We start from the raw sequence: 16,862 nt of genomic DNA, 5'->3' as shown, positions 1-16,862 counted from the left end.
GTGGGTGGCCAAGATAGCCCTAAAGCGGCTACACACAGGCTGTAAACGCCAGCCTCCAGTATGTGTTCTGCAACAATACTGCAAGCCACTTGTCTGATAGGCACCTTTCTAAAAGAAAGGTGCGCTGCTAACCTGTACTTGAAGTCAGTAGGATTCCTCCAGATCAAGGAGAGGACATAGGATAGGTCCTATTCTCCAGGAACGTGACTGGGGCTGGATCACAGCCAAATGTATCCTTCGGGGTCCCTTTTGGGAAAAAAAAAAAAAAAAAAAAGTAAAGAAAGAAAGAAACCTGAACTCCTTCCCAGTCTACTTATTTATAGGACGTCTAGTACTTTCGCTGAAGCATTCCGACTTCCACGTGCCCCCCCCGCCCTCCCCCGCTTGGCGAGGTCTCTACCTCCGCCGCCCATGGGGCGTGGGCGAGCCAGGGGCGCGGCAGAAATCCGGTCCCTCTGGGACCCAGCGGAAGGCGCATCCTCGAGGAGCCCTCGGGCTGCGGCGCCCCCGCCTCGGCGCGGGCCGGTCAATCAGAAGCCGCCTTTGCGCAGCCGCGCGTCAATCGGACCCGCCCTTTCTGCCGGCCTCTTGGGCTATTTAAAGGCCTGCGCCCGGGCGGAGCGGCATGGTCTTCGGAGGGGGTCTGCGGAGCTCTGCTGTCATGGCCAGCTACCTCGTGCTCTACACCGGCGCCAAGATGCCCATCGTGGGGCTGGGCACCTGGAAGGTACATGCCCTGGGGGGCGCGCCCCACGGCTCTTCTCGGGCTCAGCGCGGCCTGGGGCGGTGGGGACCCGCCGTGACCCAGAGCGGCCCCTGCCGAGGACGCCCGGCCTCCCAAGGAGCCATACTTGGGCTGGCCGGGCCCTGGAGGGACGGGGTGGTCCCCGCGGGGACCCGGGCGGGGGACCGCTGCGGTAGACGCTGGGTGGCTGGGATCCCCAGGCTGCACTTGGAATCCGGTCCCGGCTGGAAAACCACAGAGGGGGGTTTCCTGAGCCCCGGCGCTCGGGCCCCGGGGGCGGGAACCGGGAGGGCCCAGGCGCTGATGGGGCCGAAAGGGGTGTGGGACGCCGCCGATCGCCGTCGTTTCGCGTCTGAACCGCACCTGTGGCACCTGCGTCTTGGTCTCTCTTTTTAAATAGTTTTATTCTTAATGGTTTCCGTTTCTGCTCTCTCAGGAATAAGCACTCAGATTAAGCCCGGAGACTGCAGATAATTAAATTAGCTGCCGCGAGTTGGCCCAGGATGCATCTATCTCCGTGTCCCCAAACAAGCGACGCTGACCTCTTGTAGCCGAGCTTGCTGCTCCGGGTTGAGGGGGTTTGGGGGGCGGTTGTCCTATGCGGGGCAGACCTTCGCAGAGAATCTGGTCACCGATGGTGACCGCCCAGAGAAAACTGTGCCCCGGTCTCCGTATTAAAACTGTCTGAGGAAACCTTAACACCGCTGAAATCTTTCAGCAGCATCCCCAAGAAATGGCTAGGAATAAAAAGGCTAGCCTGATGACCTGGAAAGTAGGGAGCACAGAAGGGTGGTATTATAGGCGCTGGGACAAAACCCGGTGTTTTTAAAATAAAAGCTCCGTATAAGTGAGTTTTGGGGCATTGTATATTAACATTCTCCAGCTATGACCCAGGTTTTCCCAGGGACTTTGAATGTGGGCCTGGGCATTGGATATTCACACACTGATAAGGAAACCTGAGACAACAGGATTGGGGGCACCGTTAAATGGTTTGATCTAGAATAGAGGGTGGGGCTTACCTCTACTCTAAAGGCTGAAGATAAGTAAATACAGGAAATAAGAAAAGGGTCATAGAATTGCTTCACACAAAGTCTGTTTCTTGGCCAGAGTAATCAGAGTGTGTGTAATTTGTGTGTCCTTCAAGAAGTCCAGCGATGGCTCTAAGGGTGTAATCGAATTATGACCATGATACCGAGTTAAATTTCAGCTGTTGAGGGTTATTATCTTGGAGTGGCTATGAAAAGACACTTTCTTGGCAATAGTAAATTATTGTAGTTTGTATAATGATGCAGGCACGCACAGATGTAAGCATATAACTGGAACAAAAGATCCACAAAACACTACTTTACTAGGTGGGATGAATTCCAATACTTTATTCTGTTTTGTGCTTTCAAAAATTTGGTTCCTGACCTTGGTTCATCGTTTGACAATTACTGTTCTAGGGTAAATAAGGAATAAAAGTTCTTAAAAAGGTTTAAAATTCTTTTAATTTTTTTCAAAAATTTATTTATTTAGAGAGCATGCAAGCAGGGGCAGAGAAAGAGGGAAAGAATCCTCAAGCAGACTCCCCGTTGAGCTCAGAGCCCAATGCGGGGCTCCATCCCAAGACCCTGCGATCATAATCTGAGCTGAAACAAAGAACCGGACGCTTAACTGACTGAGCCACCCAGGCGCCCCAGTTTTTTAATTTTTTACTGAGAGGGCACACATGCAAGTGGGTTGGTGAGGGGGAGAGGGAGAGAGAATCTTAAGCAGGCTCTCCGCCAAGTGCAGACCCTGTTCTCAGGACCCTGAAATCCCGACTTGAGCCAAAATCAAGAGTTGGATGCTTAACCAACTGAGCTACCCAGGTACCCCCTATAGAGAGTTTTAAATCCTGCACTTGCACACTTAATGACCTGAAAAGCCACGTATTCATTTAAAATAACGTTATAAAATCTATACTTAGGTCATTCATTCTAGCAGACTACATTCTTTGAGGGCAAGGGTATCATTGGTCTCGTTCACAAGTATTTCCAGCATTTCTCACAGTGCCTGGTAAATAGTAGGCCCCCAGAGAAATACATAGATAGGTGTTGAATTAATAGAAAGAAGTAAGATAACTTTGGATGATAGCGGAGGTGAGGAGATGAGGTTTGTACAGAATTGTGTTGAGGTGTGATGGGGAGGTAACAGCGTAACAAGTAGCACAAGTATGGACTTAGAGTGGAATCCTTTTTTTTTTTTTTTTTTTAAGCATAACAGTATAGATCATAGCTGTTCCCCCTTTCCCCATATGTGTGTACATATTTTTTTCACAGATGCTGGACAAAAGAAGGGGTGACCTAAGAAACATTTGCTTATCTTTGTGAGAAGTCGGGGAGGCTCTGCAAGCGGGTACAGTTGCTTGTTCTCCAGGATCTTTCCTGTCCTGGCATCTGTGTTGTACCATCCAGACCCTTCGCTGGGCTCTAATGGTCTCCGGTCTGCTGTTGCATCAAAGGTCCTCAGATCTGCCCTTCTGACTTTGAAGGGGAGGCTTTCGGGCAGTTGGGAGAACACCTCTGCCTCCAACCCCATGTGGCTTAGGGAGTGTTTCTCCCCGGCAAGCTGGCCTTCCCTGTTAGACTGGAAGTAAACCCACCAACACTGTTTTGCCAGGAAGCTATTAAAACAGATTTCTTCTGATACGCTCTTGCTAGTAAGTGTTCTGACCTTGTGAAAAATTGTTGGTAGTTTGATCATTGTAACGCACCCAGGTGCTGCCAACGGAGCGGAGTGCAACCGCGGTTCTTAACCTCTTTCCCATGTTCTCCATCCCTGCGCCACGCAGGAACCACTGAGACATTTTTCCCTAATTGCTCCCCATTTAAAAAATTAACATCAGAAATCGACTGTACATCTGTTCATGTCCTGAAGCTCTGCAGAGGGCCACAAACTGTTTTGTAAGCTAAGATTTATTTGGGTTTTTTTGTCCCCACTGACCCAGTTTTTGCCTCTTTAGGGATGATAGCTCCCCCTTGAAGAACACACGAGGTAGAAAATAATGTGCTGAGAAAGATTATCTGTCACAGGTTTATAAGGGCCCCAGGATCCCAGGTTTGGGGAGAGGTGCTGGCATTGGAGCTGAGACAGTAACTTGGTTTTACTGCTCACGTGCTTCCTTTCCCTGCGGGCCTCAACCTCGTCCCTCTTCAAGATCAAAGATCTTTACTTTAAGTAAGTCTTCCCCAAGCAGGGCCAGTCCCAGTCCATTGCCATCTCAACCAAGTGGAGATAAGCGTGTCTTAGAATTTGCAGAGATTGATTCAGGTTTTATTAGTTGGTGTGTGTTTGTTGCCAAGCCTGATTATGAGCTTTGATGCCAAATAGTAGCCAGATTAACTGTTTTCATGTGATAACGCAACTAAGGTGTTCAGCACCTTATCATTTGTATGGGGCTGTAAGATGAGGTGGATGGACTGATCATGAGGTTGGTTTATCTGCCCCAGACATTGAAAACGCACTTTCTGTTGACTGTAGATTGGACAGAAGAGGTAGCATGGATTCTTTGGACTGTCCCTCATGCTTGGTCTGTTGGAGCCTTAGGAGTACAGCAGACTTTAAGCCTTGTTTACACAAACCACCAAATCCCCAGTCTCCCATTTGTGCTGAGTGGGAGTGTTGAGTGCCCTACAGAGTGAGGAAGCCAGTTTGCTCAGATTTCCCTGAAGTTGATTGAGACTGTGTTGTCCACTGGTTAACACAGAACAGGCATTAACCGCTTTTGGTCACCAAAATACCCATGTTCACTGTCAGAAGACCTCACTGTTTGTTATCATGATGCTGAATTAGACACCAGAAATTTTATTTGTGAATGAGAGTTGGGACAAATCAAGGCTGGGCCTCTTGCCTAATCCCCATTTCTTTGTATGCTCTTCTGCCATGGGAAGGGCTTGGTAAACTACAAGCCGCAGACCATTTTTATAAATAAAGTTTTATTAGAACACACCCTACGTGTACTCGTTACTTATGACTACTGTGCTGCAGCGACAGAGTGGGGCAGGTGCGACCCACCGTTGAGCCCACAAAGCCTCAAGTATTTCCTGTTTGGCATCTTACAGAAAAAGTTTGCCAGCTTCTTTTTCAAAAGATTCTAAGTGAATTAATCAGAAGTTCGAATACATTTTTAAGAAGTCCCTAATGCCTGTTACACTTGCTTCTGGTTGAAATGACTTGAACACTTAAAATAGAAAATTATATTGTAAGACCACTTGTATGTAAACAAACCTAATAATGAAAAATGAGTTTCTCTTAGACGAAGGTTAAGTTTCTCTAAAGAAAAGCTGATTTAATTGGAAGAGGTTAAATCATGTTTGTGGGGACAGCTTTTCTGTGATCATGGTACTTTTAAAGGCTTTAGAGGTTGATGACCGTGTTTCTTTATTAAATCTAAATTCCCATCAGACGTTATGGTTTCCTACTCCTTACTCTAAGATCATCCTTGGCACACTGTTCTCATACATCTTGCCCAGGAATTTTTTTTTCCCCAAGGTAAAGTTTCCTTTGGTCCCATGCTCCCCTCCCCCATTGCAACATAATACCTGCTAACTAGAGAAAATTAAAAAAAAAAAAAAATACATCAGAAAGAACACAGTCCCCTGTTTCCAGAAATCCCCATGATTAATTCTCCAAGGGATTCAGCTCTGAAATACTTTTATTTTATTACCATTGATGCCATTTTATAACCTGGTCGAACCTTGCAGAGGGAGTAGAGGGAGGGTTAGTATTTTACAGTAACAGGTAACAGGTAAGAGCTACATATAAAGGGGAAGATGATTAGGTTTTAAAAGTGTGTGTGTCGGGGCGCCTGGGTGGCTCAGTGGGTTAAAGCCTCTGCTCACCTCAGGTCATGATCTCAGGGTCCTGGGATCGAGTCCTGCATTGGGCTCTCTGCTCGACAGGGAGCCTGCTTCCTCCTCTCTCTGCCTTCCTCTCTGCCTACTTCTGATCTGTCTCTGTCAAAGGAATAAATAAAATTAAAAAAAAAAAAAGTGTGTGTGTCTAAAGGGGTGGCCACTAATATGCTCTGAGTTGGTATTAGCTGGCTGCCATAGAGGAGATAGGCGGGTCTATCTTGTGGAGATGGTGGGGGCCTTGGGGGCCGAGAGTTCTCGATGGTGTCAGCGCAGACTTTTGTCAGGTTGCTGTCTGAGCCAGTGCTCTCTGGAGCTCGAAGGTCCAAGAGAGTTGGGCATGCATGGATTTGCCCAAGTCACAGGGCAGATTATTGGCAGAATCGAGTCAAAACATGATTTAGTCTGTAGGACTTGTACAGTTGGGTCATCTGTAATTTGAATGTTTCCTATAATCGTTTTCTGTAGATTTCCTGTGAAATGTATGGAAATACACCTTCATGATTTATTTTCTTTTTAAAGTTTCAGTTTGGACCACTCCCTGTGTTTGCATTCATAAATACAGACCTGAAATGGAGAGATGGTGTAATCATGTACTGGCATTGCCAAGTTTATTGTGCCATTTTTCACCATGACTTAAATTGGCTGATTCGTTAGTGGTAAGAGAAGTTTGTGTAGTGTCTTTCTGGGAAGGGTCAGGTTGAGATGATTAGTAGTATAATTCACGGACTCTGGTACATTCTCATTCCAGAGGATGATCTTTCCAAGCCCAGGACACTTATCCTTTCACTGACCAGTGTCTTGTGCCTCTTAGGGCCCACACGGGGGGGTCAGATCTCTAGGCAGAGCATGGCTCTAAGGTCCTTCTGCCAAGGTTGAGTCCTGACATCTTTGACTGACTGTGATCATGGGCCCCTTGCCTCCCTTCTCCTTGCCTTACTTTCCCTCGCTGTAGAGATAATAGCGTCTGCTGGGCTTGGGATAGATTCACCGTATTAATGTATATTAATGTATTGAAGACTGGTAGAAATGAGTCCGTATTTTCATTTTGAGCCTGTATGGGCCAAATACCCCACTCGTCTCTTTCCATTCGATGACATGATCTGCCCCGGCACGAGCCTTCTGGTAACCAGGACGTCTGTTCCAGGGTCAGCCCAGGGGACGGCCATCAGTCCCCCAGTGGCAGAGCATGTGGCCCCTTGTGGCCTTCCCCGTGGCTGCAAAATGTTCCCCCCAAAAAGGGAGGCTGGCACACAGCTCCCATTCCCAGGAGTCTTGTCACAAATTGCTACAACTCCTGCACATTGAATTTATAAAATGCCCAACAGTCCTTGCATGTGCTTTTCTTTACCCTTGGAAAGCAGCGTGGCTGGTGTCCCAGCACGTGACCTGAGCTGATCTCTTGGTCATCTCTGCCCCGTGGCTTCTCTGAAAACATAGCATGAACTTTTTTTCAGTTTTGTGCCACTCTTTTGGCAGCCTTGATGATGCTAGTTTACACTTTCTGGCTCCAAGGAGCTGAATAACCAACTCCTTGTTGGGCAGAATGAGAAGTATGTCTGAGGTGGGGATTCATGGGCCACAGGACGCCCTGGGGCATACTAGCATGGAGGCTGTGTGATGTCAGGCTGTGTGATGTCGCTAGGAGCAGTCTCTCTTGACCCTCCTGTCTCTCAGCCCCGCTCTCATCAAGTAGCTCCTGGCTCCATTCCCCCAGCACCGTGACCCCAGCAGAATGGGAGCTTGTCTGGGTAGTTCCAGAGACTGAGTCTAACGGGCCTGGTTTGGGTCATGCCACTGCCTTTGCACCATTTGCTGTGACAGATGCAACATGTGGCCAGGCTGGGCCTGGGGAGTGTGCCCGCCCCCTGCCCCATCCCTTGACTCTTGAGTGGTGGGGAAGGCTGCTCTCCTAGCTTCCTCGGTCCTCTAGGGAAAAAGGAGGTCAGTCATCTGGAGATGTATCCTCTCTTACGCCTGAGCTTAGCAACCTGCCCCCTGCTCCCTCCTTGGGGGTGAACAAGCTCAGAGGGCCAGCAGGCTCCGCCATACACTTGTTCCCACTGATTCATAATCTACTACCCCCACCCCCTACCCCCCACTGGGCCTGTTAACAACAGCTGATGTCAGAACAGCCAATGTCTGTTCAGCTGCTCATCGCCCTGGGGAGTTTTCCTCTTCATTCCCTTCTCCCCCAGCTCTCTGGAGGAATGCTCTGTGTTCGTTCCGTTCCACAGTCGGCTGCACATGTGTGTATTTTTCGCCTCTCCGGTCTGCGTAGGATCAGTGAGGAGATGGAGTAAGTGTCCATGCGGTCAGGCTGGGTGCTGGCGGAGCTTGAAGGCTGTGGAGGGGTTGCCTCCTCCCCGAGCGCCCAGTTCTGCCCCGTCCTGGTCACGGAGGTGGTCGCGGGGCCTGGGCTCGCACAGCTCATCAGTCTCTGCAGCTCTGCCCGGACATTACCGAAGCCCGTTTCCCCTCTCCTGCCAGCTCCCTTCTGCCTGTGGGCATCCCAGAGCGGCCATCTCCCACCCCTGCCTCTTAGAGCAGGTTCTCAAGGTTCTTGACTTCATGATCATCTCCCAAAACTGCTGAAAAACGAGGGATTGCCACTGTCCGCCTCCACACCCAGAAGGAGAGAGTAAAGCGTGGGCGTTCAGTGACAGCTCAGAAGCCAAATGGGCATTGGGTGAATATCTACAGCAGTTATTGAACTACTCTGAGCCATTTGAAGGAAATGGCACCCCTTATTGTCTTGGGAAACTAAATGATTCAGATAGGGTGTTTTTTGTTTGTTTTGTTTTTATACGGTAGTTTGTAAATCTATAGACATAGAGGAACCAGGAAGACAGCTCTGGCACGTGTTTTTAGGGTGGGCTGCGGCGAAGTGGTCTGAGGATGCTCAGGTCAAGTCTTGTGGCCTTTCATCTGGGTCGCATGCCCCCCCCCCCCGCCCCCGAGAGCCTATGGAAGCTCTGGGGGAGCGGCTGACCATCCGCAGCCGTGGGAAAGAGGCGGGAGCTTCAGCGGGAGGCTCACGCCGCCCTTCTTTCTTCCTGGGTTGCTTCATTGTTGATTTGAACTCTGTGCCTTCCATTCAGTCCCCTCCAGGCAAAGTGACCGAGGCTGTGAAGGCAGCGATTGACCTTGGCTACCGTCACATCGACTGCGCTCACGTGTACCAGAACGAGAACGAGGTGGGGCTGGCCCTCCAGGAGAAGCTCAAGGAGCAGGTGGTGAAGCGTGAGGACCTCTTCATCGTCAGCAAGGTGCTGCCCTGCAGGGGAGCCTGGGCCACGGGCCTCTCTCTCCTGTTTGTCCGAGGCCAACGTGGGTGCAGGAGCCGAGACCATCCTCTGGGGAAATGAGTTGACTACGGGCCGTAGAGGGTTCCAGAGCTCACCGGTCCACTCTCTCTTGGGTGGTCATTCCGTGTAGAGCCATTGGTTAGAGCCTCTTGTCGGTGAGGCTTAGATTGAGAGATCTCTTTGAGGACAGAACTTGGTTTCCGTCTGGAGGCTGGGTCTCTACGGATGGCTGCCGTCTTTCACCTGGAGGCTGTCGGTGCTCAGAGGAACCCTGGGTGGGAGGGTGAGACTGACCCCACGGACACAGTCCTGTAGGAAAATGGCCGTGGGAGCTCATGTTTAGGGCCCAGGCCTTCCTGACCTATCCATTCTCATTAGGCCTTCAGTTTGGTCCCTCTGACAGGTCTCCCTGACCCGATGACCCTGCCTTCCTTTGGAAAATTTGGGTCCATGGTGCGCAGTGGAAACTCCCCCACCCCGTTTCCAGCGTCCCAGCGAGAGGGGTGGGTGGTGTCTTGGGGCCGTCTGGCTGCCGGCTGCCGGCTGAGACGTGCTCTCTCGCCGTCCTCAGCTGTGGTGCACGTTCCACGAGAAGAGCATGGTGAAGGGCGCCTGCCAGAAGACGCTCAGCGACCTGAAGCTGGACTACCTGGACCTCTACCTCATTCACTGGCCGACGGGCTTCAAGGTAGGCGGCCGCTGTCGCTCCGTGCAGCCCGGGCTGTGGTAGGCCCTCCTGCTTTAGGGTACAGGTGGGCACATGCCCTATGTGAGTCCTTACTGGCCCGGCCACTGTCCTGGGAGCTGTCAGCCCCCAGCCCCCAGCGCCTGCTGAATCCAAACCGTGGGCGACTCGGCTGAACGTTACTGAGTTGGAGGAGCGCTGCGCTGTGTCATTTGCCGGTGGTACCGTTTCAAACTGTGGCCACGCACATGGGTCAGGGGGCATTCTGTACGTGGGCCGAAGACCTCTTTGGCTGTCATCTTCTGCCTCCGTGTGTGGGTACGGTCCGGCGTTCCGCACAGAGGCCCCCATCCCGTGGAAGCCCGAGTCTCTTCTGCACCAAACACACTCGCGTTATGAGTTCTTTCTAGCCACAGGGTCCGTTTTCTGCTTTGTCAGCCAGAGTGAAGGCATGTGGTTTTTGTCCTCTAGCCCTGTTGTGTTGTGCTGGTTCCATCGGACAGTCCGCTGTAACCCAACTGAAAGGAACAGGGTCTGGGGGCCTCAGGAATTTTCTGCCTGTTAACTTTTCATACTGGCCTGTGGATTTGCCCTTGATGGTTTTCTGAAAGCTTAGCTATGGGAGTTAAGAGTCATTTTTTTTTTTTAGAACTTTGCTTTTAAAGAACTAGGTCTGCAAAGGGCTGTCATTGACCATGTACTCTTGTAACAACAGCATGGGAAGGAGTATTTCCCGCTGGATGGGGAAGGCAAAGTGATTCCCAGCGACACCAATTTTGTGGACACGTGGGAGGTAAGGCAGTTGCTGACTCGGTCTTCTCCCTCCTTGCTGGTATCTCTTTCTCCTGTGAGTGATCCGCTGTGCTGTGTCTTCCCCTGCATTTTGGTGTTTGGTCACCATTTTTGCTCTTCCTGTCTTCTTAAAGCCAGCCGGGCTTTTGTTTTGGTGTCTCTTGGCTAGTTTGCCAGTGCTGGTTAGTAAGGGCAGGGCCCGTTAAACTGATTGGAGTCAGAGCTGCTTTTCTCATTCCTGTCCTGTTCGGCACATGTCAGAAGCAAGCAGCCCCTCTTTCCTTGGTAGGCCATGGAAGAGCTGGTGGAGGAAGGGCTGGTGAAAGCTATTGGAGTCTCCAATTTCAATCATCTCCAAGTCGAGAAGATCTTAAACAAACCTGGCTTAAAATACAAGCCGGCTGTTAACCAGGTAAACATGGTGGAGGGGAGGTGTGTGTGGGAGGCTGTTCAGTTACTCTCTGAACCTGGCAGTCCCTTCCGGTCTGTGTCCCCCAGGGAGCAGCCAGGAGGCGGGTCCCAATTTGGGACTGAGAATGATGATGACCCATCTGGGAGCGCACTTGCAGGAGAGACAGGGTGTGAGCCTGGCTTGTGATGACTCAGGCTCTCCGGGATTATCAGCTTGCGGCCCATCACAGTTGATAAATTGGCCAAAGCCAGAACAAACCCTTAGGGCCCATGGTCACAGTCGGTGATAACAACATTATTGTTATTCATATCGAAGACACTTGCTGGGAAACAGGGATTGTTGTTCCACATATCTGGGAGCTCAGACGTTGGCTATACATCGTTTTCTGTTGGGGAGGGGGGCTGTATGTCCCCACAACTGTGCCCACATGCTACCCCCAGCCCTCTGTTTGCATCTGCAGATTGAGTGCCACCCGTACCTCACTCAGGAGAAGTTAATCCAGTACTGCCAGTCCAAGGGCATTGTGGTGACGGCCTACAGTCCCCTCGGTTCTCCTGACAGGCCTTGGTGAGGTTCCCACTGGATCATGTCCATCGGTGAAGGTTGGAGATGACTAGAAAGAAAAATTGAGCATCAAGGGAAGTGCTTCTGGCGCCACTTTTCAGACCTACCCAGGAGCCTTTCATTGGGTTTCCTGGTTGTTCTTTCTATAGCAAGATGGCCGTTCTTTTTCCCAAGGATTGGCAGTTTGTACTTGAGCTTCAAATCAGGAGGAGCCTGGTGGGCTGCCCTCAAAGGCCGATGGGAGTTAGAGCCACGGGCTGTCCCCGAGTGGAAGTGAGGCTGGGCGCTCACACAGGCCGTCTTTCTGTCTGCAGGGCCAAGCCTGAGGACCCTTCCCTGTTGGAGGATCCCAGGATCAAAGCTATCGCAGCCAAGCACAATAAAACCACAGCGCAGGTACCGCCCTCTCCAAACGCCCGTGACTATTTCCTGAACTCTCTGCATTCCTATTTCCTGAACTCTCTGCATTCGTATTGGTCCCCTTCAGTGGGGAGGGAGAGGTGACCAAACCCAGCCAAGCCCTTCCTGGAAGTGCGGCTTGAGGTCGTGGAGCAGGTGGTAGACGGGGCACACAGACTAGGACCCCAGAAGATGCCCACGTGGTGGGGACGGGGACACCGGCCTCCTACCTCCACAGGCCGCCCCGGGGCCCGCATTTGCTGACGAATGTGGGAAGCTCCTCTCCCCGCTCACAGGAGAGCCCTCAGTTCAGCCGTCTGGGAAATGTTCTTTTTCTCCCAAGTGGTAGGATGGCTTCCTCCTTGTGACCAGGACACCTGGGAGACACAGCAGCACGTGGCGTGACTCGGGGAGACCCTGACCTCTCTGAGCCTCCGTTTCCTTACATGTGACCTTCTGGAATTTCCATCTTTGGGCAGTGGATATAGATGAAGATGAGACTGAGTGACATGATAACATAGGTTATTGGTGTACGTACACACTCGGCCCCTCTGTTCACAGATTCTGATCCGGTTCCCCATTCAGAGGAATTTGGTGGTGATCCCCAAGTCTGTGACACCTGAACGCATTGCTGAGAACTTTCAGGTAAGATCCTGGCTGCTTGGCTGGGGTTTTTACAGCAGAGCAGGACAGAGGGCCTCTCCTCATGCCTGGGCTGTCCGTGTAGGACCCCCACCATCCTGTCACCTCTCAGAGAGCCAGCAGGTGGAGACAGCAGGTGAGCATATTTGCCCACAGAGGTCACCAGCGAGTGTCCAGCAGGCTTGCTTTCTGGACATTCTGACATAAGGGCCTTCCCTGTCCCCACGTGTGCCACCCCTCCCAGGCTCACCGGCTGCTGGCCCCCCCGACGGCTGAGTTCTTCCCCAGCAGCCCGCAGCCCTCATGGGAATGGTTCCCCTCCTGACAGACCTTTCTTGTCCTCTGTCTGTGAGGGGCTGCTTAGGCCCATCTCAGGTACCGTCTCTGACAGCACCCTTCAGCCCCCAGCCGGACTTCGTTCTCAATTTCTCTGGCCCCTGTGAGGGTCGTGTAGCGTCTCCCTCCAGCGTGCTGCCGACCGGTCCTTGTGTGGGAGTAGTTGGTGACCTCTTTCCTTCGCTTCAGTGTAAAGGGAAGCGGAGATGCTTGTGGTCTGTCATTTTCTTCCCACCTGTGCTCGTCACAGAAATGCTCAACACTTTTGTGATTGTGACAGTCACAAAATGAACTAAAAAGTCCCATTTTACTCGGAGGCTCTGGAGGGGAGGGCCTGCCTCGTTCCGGGCAGGATCCCGGCGGCCTGTGGGCCTTCTGTGAAGAAACTGCGCTTCCGTTCCGTGGACCCTTGTCTTCCCGCCCTCCCCACTCCGAGCAGCCTCTCCTCAGCGGCCGCGCCCGGAGCTATTTGGATACTTTGTATTCTGGGTTTGACCTTTATTTGAAGAATTTACTGGATTTTCTTTTTTTTCTTTTAGGTCTTTGACTTCGAACTGAGCAGCGAGGATATGACCACGTTGCTCAGCTACAACCGGAACTGGCGCGTGTGTGCCTTGGTGAGGTGAGTGTGTGCGGGGAGGGGAGCTAAGGCCGCAGCACGAGGGAAGCTCCCGGAGGCCGTGAGGTCCGCATCCCGTTAGCAGTGGTTCCCACCGGTGCACGTCCCCTTGCTCTCTCACCCGTGCACAGTGGGAGACGCTTGAACCCATGTCCGCCGAACTGCACACAGCCAAGGGGAAAATGCCAACCGATGGTTCTAGATCTCTCCTCCCACCCCAGGGGCACTGTTGGCCTAACCTGCAGCAACTCCACATTTCAGCATTAATTTTCAAATCTTAGCGGCTCTTCTGAAACCAGGTGATCCATGGGGCTCCTGGCCCACCTTCCTGGGAGAATTCGCCTGTGACTCTTACCTCATACTGACGTAATCAGAGGGGTTCAGTAGGAAGACTGTGGTGCTTGAGGCTGAGGCAACCTCTCGACCCCTCCCTGACTGATGGTCACCCAGAGCCCTTCCAGCTGCAAATTCACTGGCTTCTTGTGTTCCCTGCGATTTGTAGTGTGGAAACTGAGGGAGGTGACAAGGAAGGTTGTTGTGTCTCTCCCTCACCCCCCCACCCCCCCTTCTCCTACAGTATAGTAACCAAAGTTTAAAACTCGTTCTCTCTGCGTTGTAAGAAGAAACCTCCGTTCTACAGTGGGGACCAAGAGCTTCCTTTCACACTATGTGTGCGGCCTCTCTTACTTCCCCATTTACCAGCAGTTAGTCCTCTGAGCAAGACTTGGCCTTGCCCTGAGGTGTGGGGTCGCGTGCCAGCCTCCTCTTTCCTGCCTCTGCTCCCTCTCCATGTGGTTGGCAGCGCTGGTGGCCCCCGCACCCCCACACCTGTCCGCCGGCTCTGCGTCCTGGGCAAGACTCTCTCCTGCGCTTGGGTGTGACTGTGCCTGTGAGCACGTGGCCATCACGGACATCACAGGCCACTAACCGCACTGGCACTGGCACACCAGGCTATTTCTGATGTCCCTGGTTGTGTTAATGCTTAACCTTTAGGCACTAAGATCCTTTTTGAACCAAGTGGGTGAGGGAGAGAAAAGTGAATCATTCAGCAGGTGATGCCTGTTCTCCTGTGAGAGTCTCCGTACCATTCGTTCACTTCCCACTGCTGACACCGCGTATTGGAGCTCTCCGGGCTGACAGACCGCAGTGGTTTTCCGACTGTCCCTTTTCCCTTATACTTACTCCCTCCGCTCCCCAGTGCCACTTCAGAAATAGCTGTCGGATGAGTCTGGGGGCTGCTGATGCTTCAGGGGGACAGGTTGGGGCTGGAGTAGGGAGGGAGAGGCTGTCTCCCACATTCCCAGCTCGCCTAGGCCGCTTTCTCACTACACATACACGTCCATTGCCTCATTTTGGCAGTTCCCGCTCTAATGAGCCTCTGTTACCGAGGGCGGGGTCCTGTTAGTCAGGCTTGATGGGAGGCCAAAAAAGGGGCAGACTGTGGGCATGTTTTGAATGACTCCAAGTCTTGGAGCGTTCTGGGCCCTGTGCTGGGTTCTCCCTGGGCCATTCACACTATGCCCAGCCAGCCTTTCCGTTGTGAGTGCCAGAACTTGTTCCAGCACGAGCCATTGGCCATGTTCATACATACTCACCCGCCTCTCTCCTCCCCTCTGTCTCCTGTGTCCCACTCTGCACTGCTCTGTGGGGCTCCCTTCAGCTCCCACCGACCCCAGGCAGCTTCTGTGTCCTCAGAGCACTGGCTCTGTCACATGCAGACTCCTGACCCCTCTCTGGTCACCCTCTTACTGTTTCGGACTATGGGATGCTCTGGTCCTGCCAGTTAGCCTGAGTGACCAGAAGCAGGAACTGTGTCTTGGTGCCCCGCTTGCCACAGGCACGATGATGGGCACACGGGGGTGGGTGGTGCGGTCTGTCACACAGGTGCCAACTGATGACAGCCCATGGTAGAGGAGCCTGGAGGGGACTGCGGGGGTCCCCAGCCCAGACCCATGACCTGCAGTCTGGACACTGGCTCGTCTCTGAGGCCTGTATTTCTACCTATAATGAGACCCTCACCATTGCTTTTGGTCATCTCTTATGGGTAGAAATACAATCCCTTCCCTTGTAAAGCTAATGTGTTCCTCCTTTTCTCCCGACAGCTGTGCCTCCCACAAGGACTATCCCTTCAACACGGAGTTTTGAAGTTCTCGGTGCCTCTTCCCCCTCCCGGTGACCTGCCGCTGTGTTCCCCGGGTCACTTTCCCTATATGTAGTATAGTGTGGCCTCTGCCTTTCCTGGTGGGTCAGCGACCTGCAGCTAGGCCAGTGAGGGCTTGGCCCGCTTGGTGTCGGGTCTAAAGAGCAGTATCAGTAGGTTAGAAGCTTCTTCCAGTTCTCTTTGCCCTTCTTCCTGTCCAGCTGGGAAAGTAGGACCTTAGGACTCTTTCCTGACTAAGTTGAATCTACAAAGTTGAAATAGTGCCACTAACATCTGGATTTCGGCTGCCAGGAACTGTTGTAACCTTTTCATCCAGACTTCTTGCCTCAAATAAAAAGTCCTTTTGTGAACTTGTTGCTGTTTGTTTTACTTTGGTTTATCGAAACAGTGTAGCACCCTCTGTCTCACTCAGCCTTCATCCCCTCTGTGACTGTAAAGCAGCCACTCAGCTGAGCAACACAAAGGCGTACCTGACAGCTTTCCCTCTAGTCGGGGACCCCTCACCCCATTACCTTGCTCCTTTAGCTTTAGGGAGGTTGGTCTTAACCTGGGTGCACACTTGAGTCACCCGGGGAGCCTTTAATGCTAGGGATGCCTGGATCTCACCCCTGGGGACCCATCTGATTGGCCCAGGGTGTCACCAGGCCCCCCGAGAGTTTGCAGGCTCCCCAGGGGTTCCTACTGCACAGCCAAGGCTGAGAGCCACCGCGTTACGGCTGAGAGGGTCGGGAATCCGTTTGTCACCCGTTTGTCACTTCACAAGTTACTTTGTTTTTCCTCCTGCGCGCGAAGCCCAAAGTCCTATGTTTTCTAAGCAGCGCTCTTCACAAGGAGCCGCTGTCATGAAGCTCATGGTCTAGACGAGAGGGAAGAAGGGAAGCATCAGTGAATGGCATCTGGGTGAGCTCCGGCCACCGGAACAAACCTCATAGACTGAGCGGGCCAAACAGACATTTGTCCCTCCCAGTTCTGGAGGCTGGAAGTCCGATCAGGTTGGCCAGCCGGGTCTGGTTCTGGTGAGAACCTTCTCCCTGGGTTGTAGACGGCCCCCTTCTCACGGTATCTTCGCATGGCTATGAAGGAGGAATGCTTTAAATAGGATTACGCAAGTAAAGGTCTGTTGTTAACGTTTACGAATGCTGTTGCTTATTTTTTATTACATTTCCTTTCCTGGAATTAAATTGACAAAGGCTGGTAAAGGCATGAGCTAGGTAAGAGTTGACTTCAGGGTTCATGGAGTTAATGGCTTGGTTACTGACTTCTTACTGGATGACGGTACGTCCTACAGGTGATGTTCACTGCTGTGCAGGTTACCCACAGATGAA

At 52.0% G+C, this 16,862-nt stretch overlaps 1 protein-coding gene across 1 annotated transcript; it reads left to right on the top strand.

Annotated features, from left to right (window-relative positions):
• Nucleotides 1-568: 568 nt before the first annotated feature.
• AKR1B1 (aldo-keto reductase family 1 member B) lies at nt 569-15,887 on the top strand. Its single transcript, XM_059171898.1, has 10 exons — nt 569-727; nt 8,721-8,888; nt 9,499-9,615; nt 10,328-10,405; nt 10,694-10,816; nt 11,277-11,383; nt 11,695-11,776; nt 12,341-12,424; nt 13,297-13,379; nt 15,479-15,887. Exons 1-10 carry the CDS (start codon nt 626-628, stop codon nt 15,519-15,521), a joined length of 987 nt encoding a protein of 328 aa, XP_059027881.1. The 5' UTR covers nt 569-625; the 3' UTR covers nt 15,522-15,887.
• Nucleotides 15,888-16,862: the final 975 nt, after the last annotated feature.

Source organism: Mustela lutreola, chromosome 4, assembly GCF_030435805.1.
Source record: "Mustela lutreola isolate mMusLut2 chromosome 4, mMusLut2.pri, whole genome shotgun sequence".
In the NCBI taxonomy this organism is placed as follows: Eukaryota; Metazoa; Chordata; class Mammalia; order Carnivora; family Mustelidae; genus Mustela; species Mustela lutreola.
Note: the sequence above shows the minus strand (reverse complement) of the source record. Positions and strands in the feature narration are given on the sequence as shown.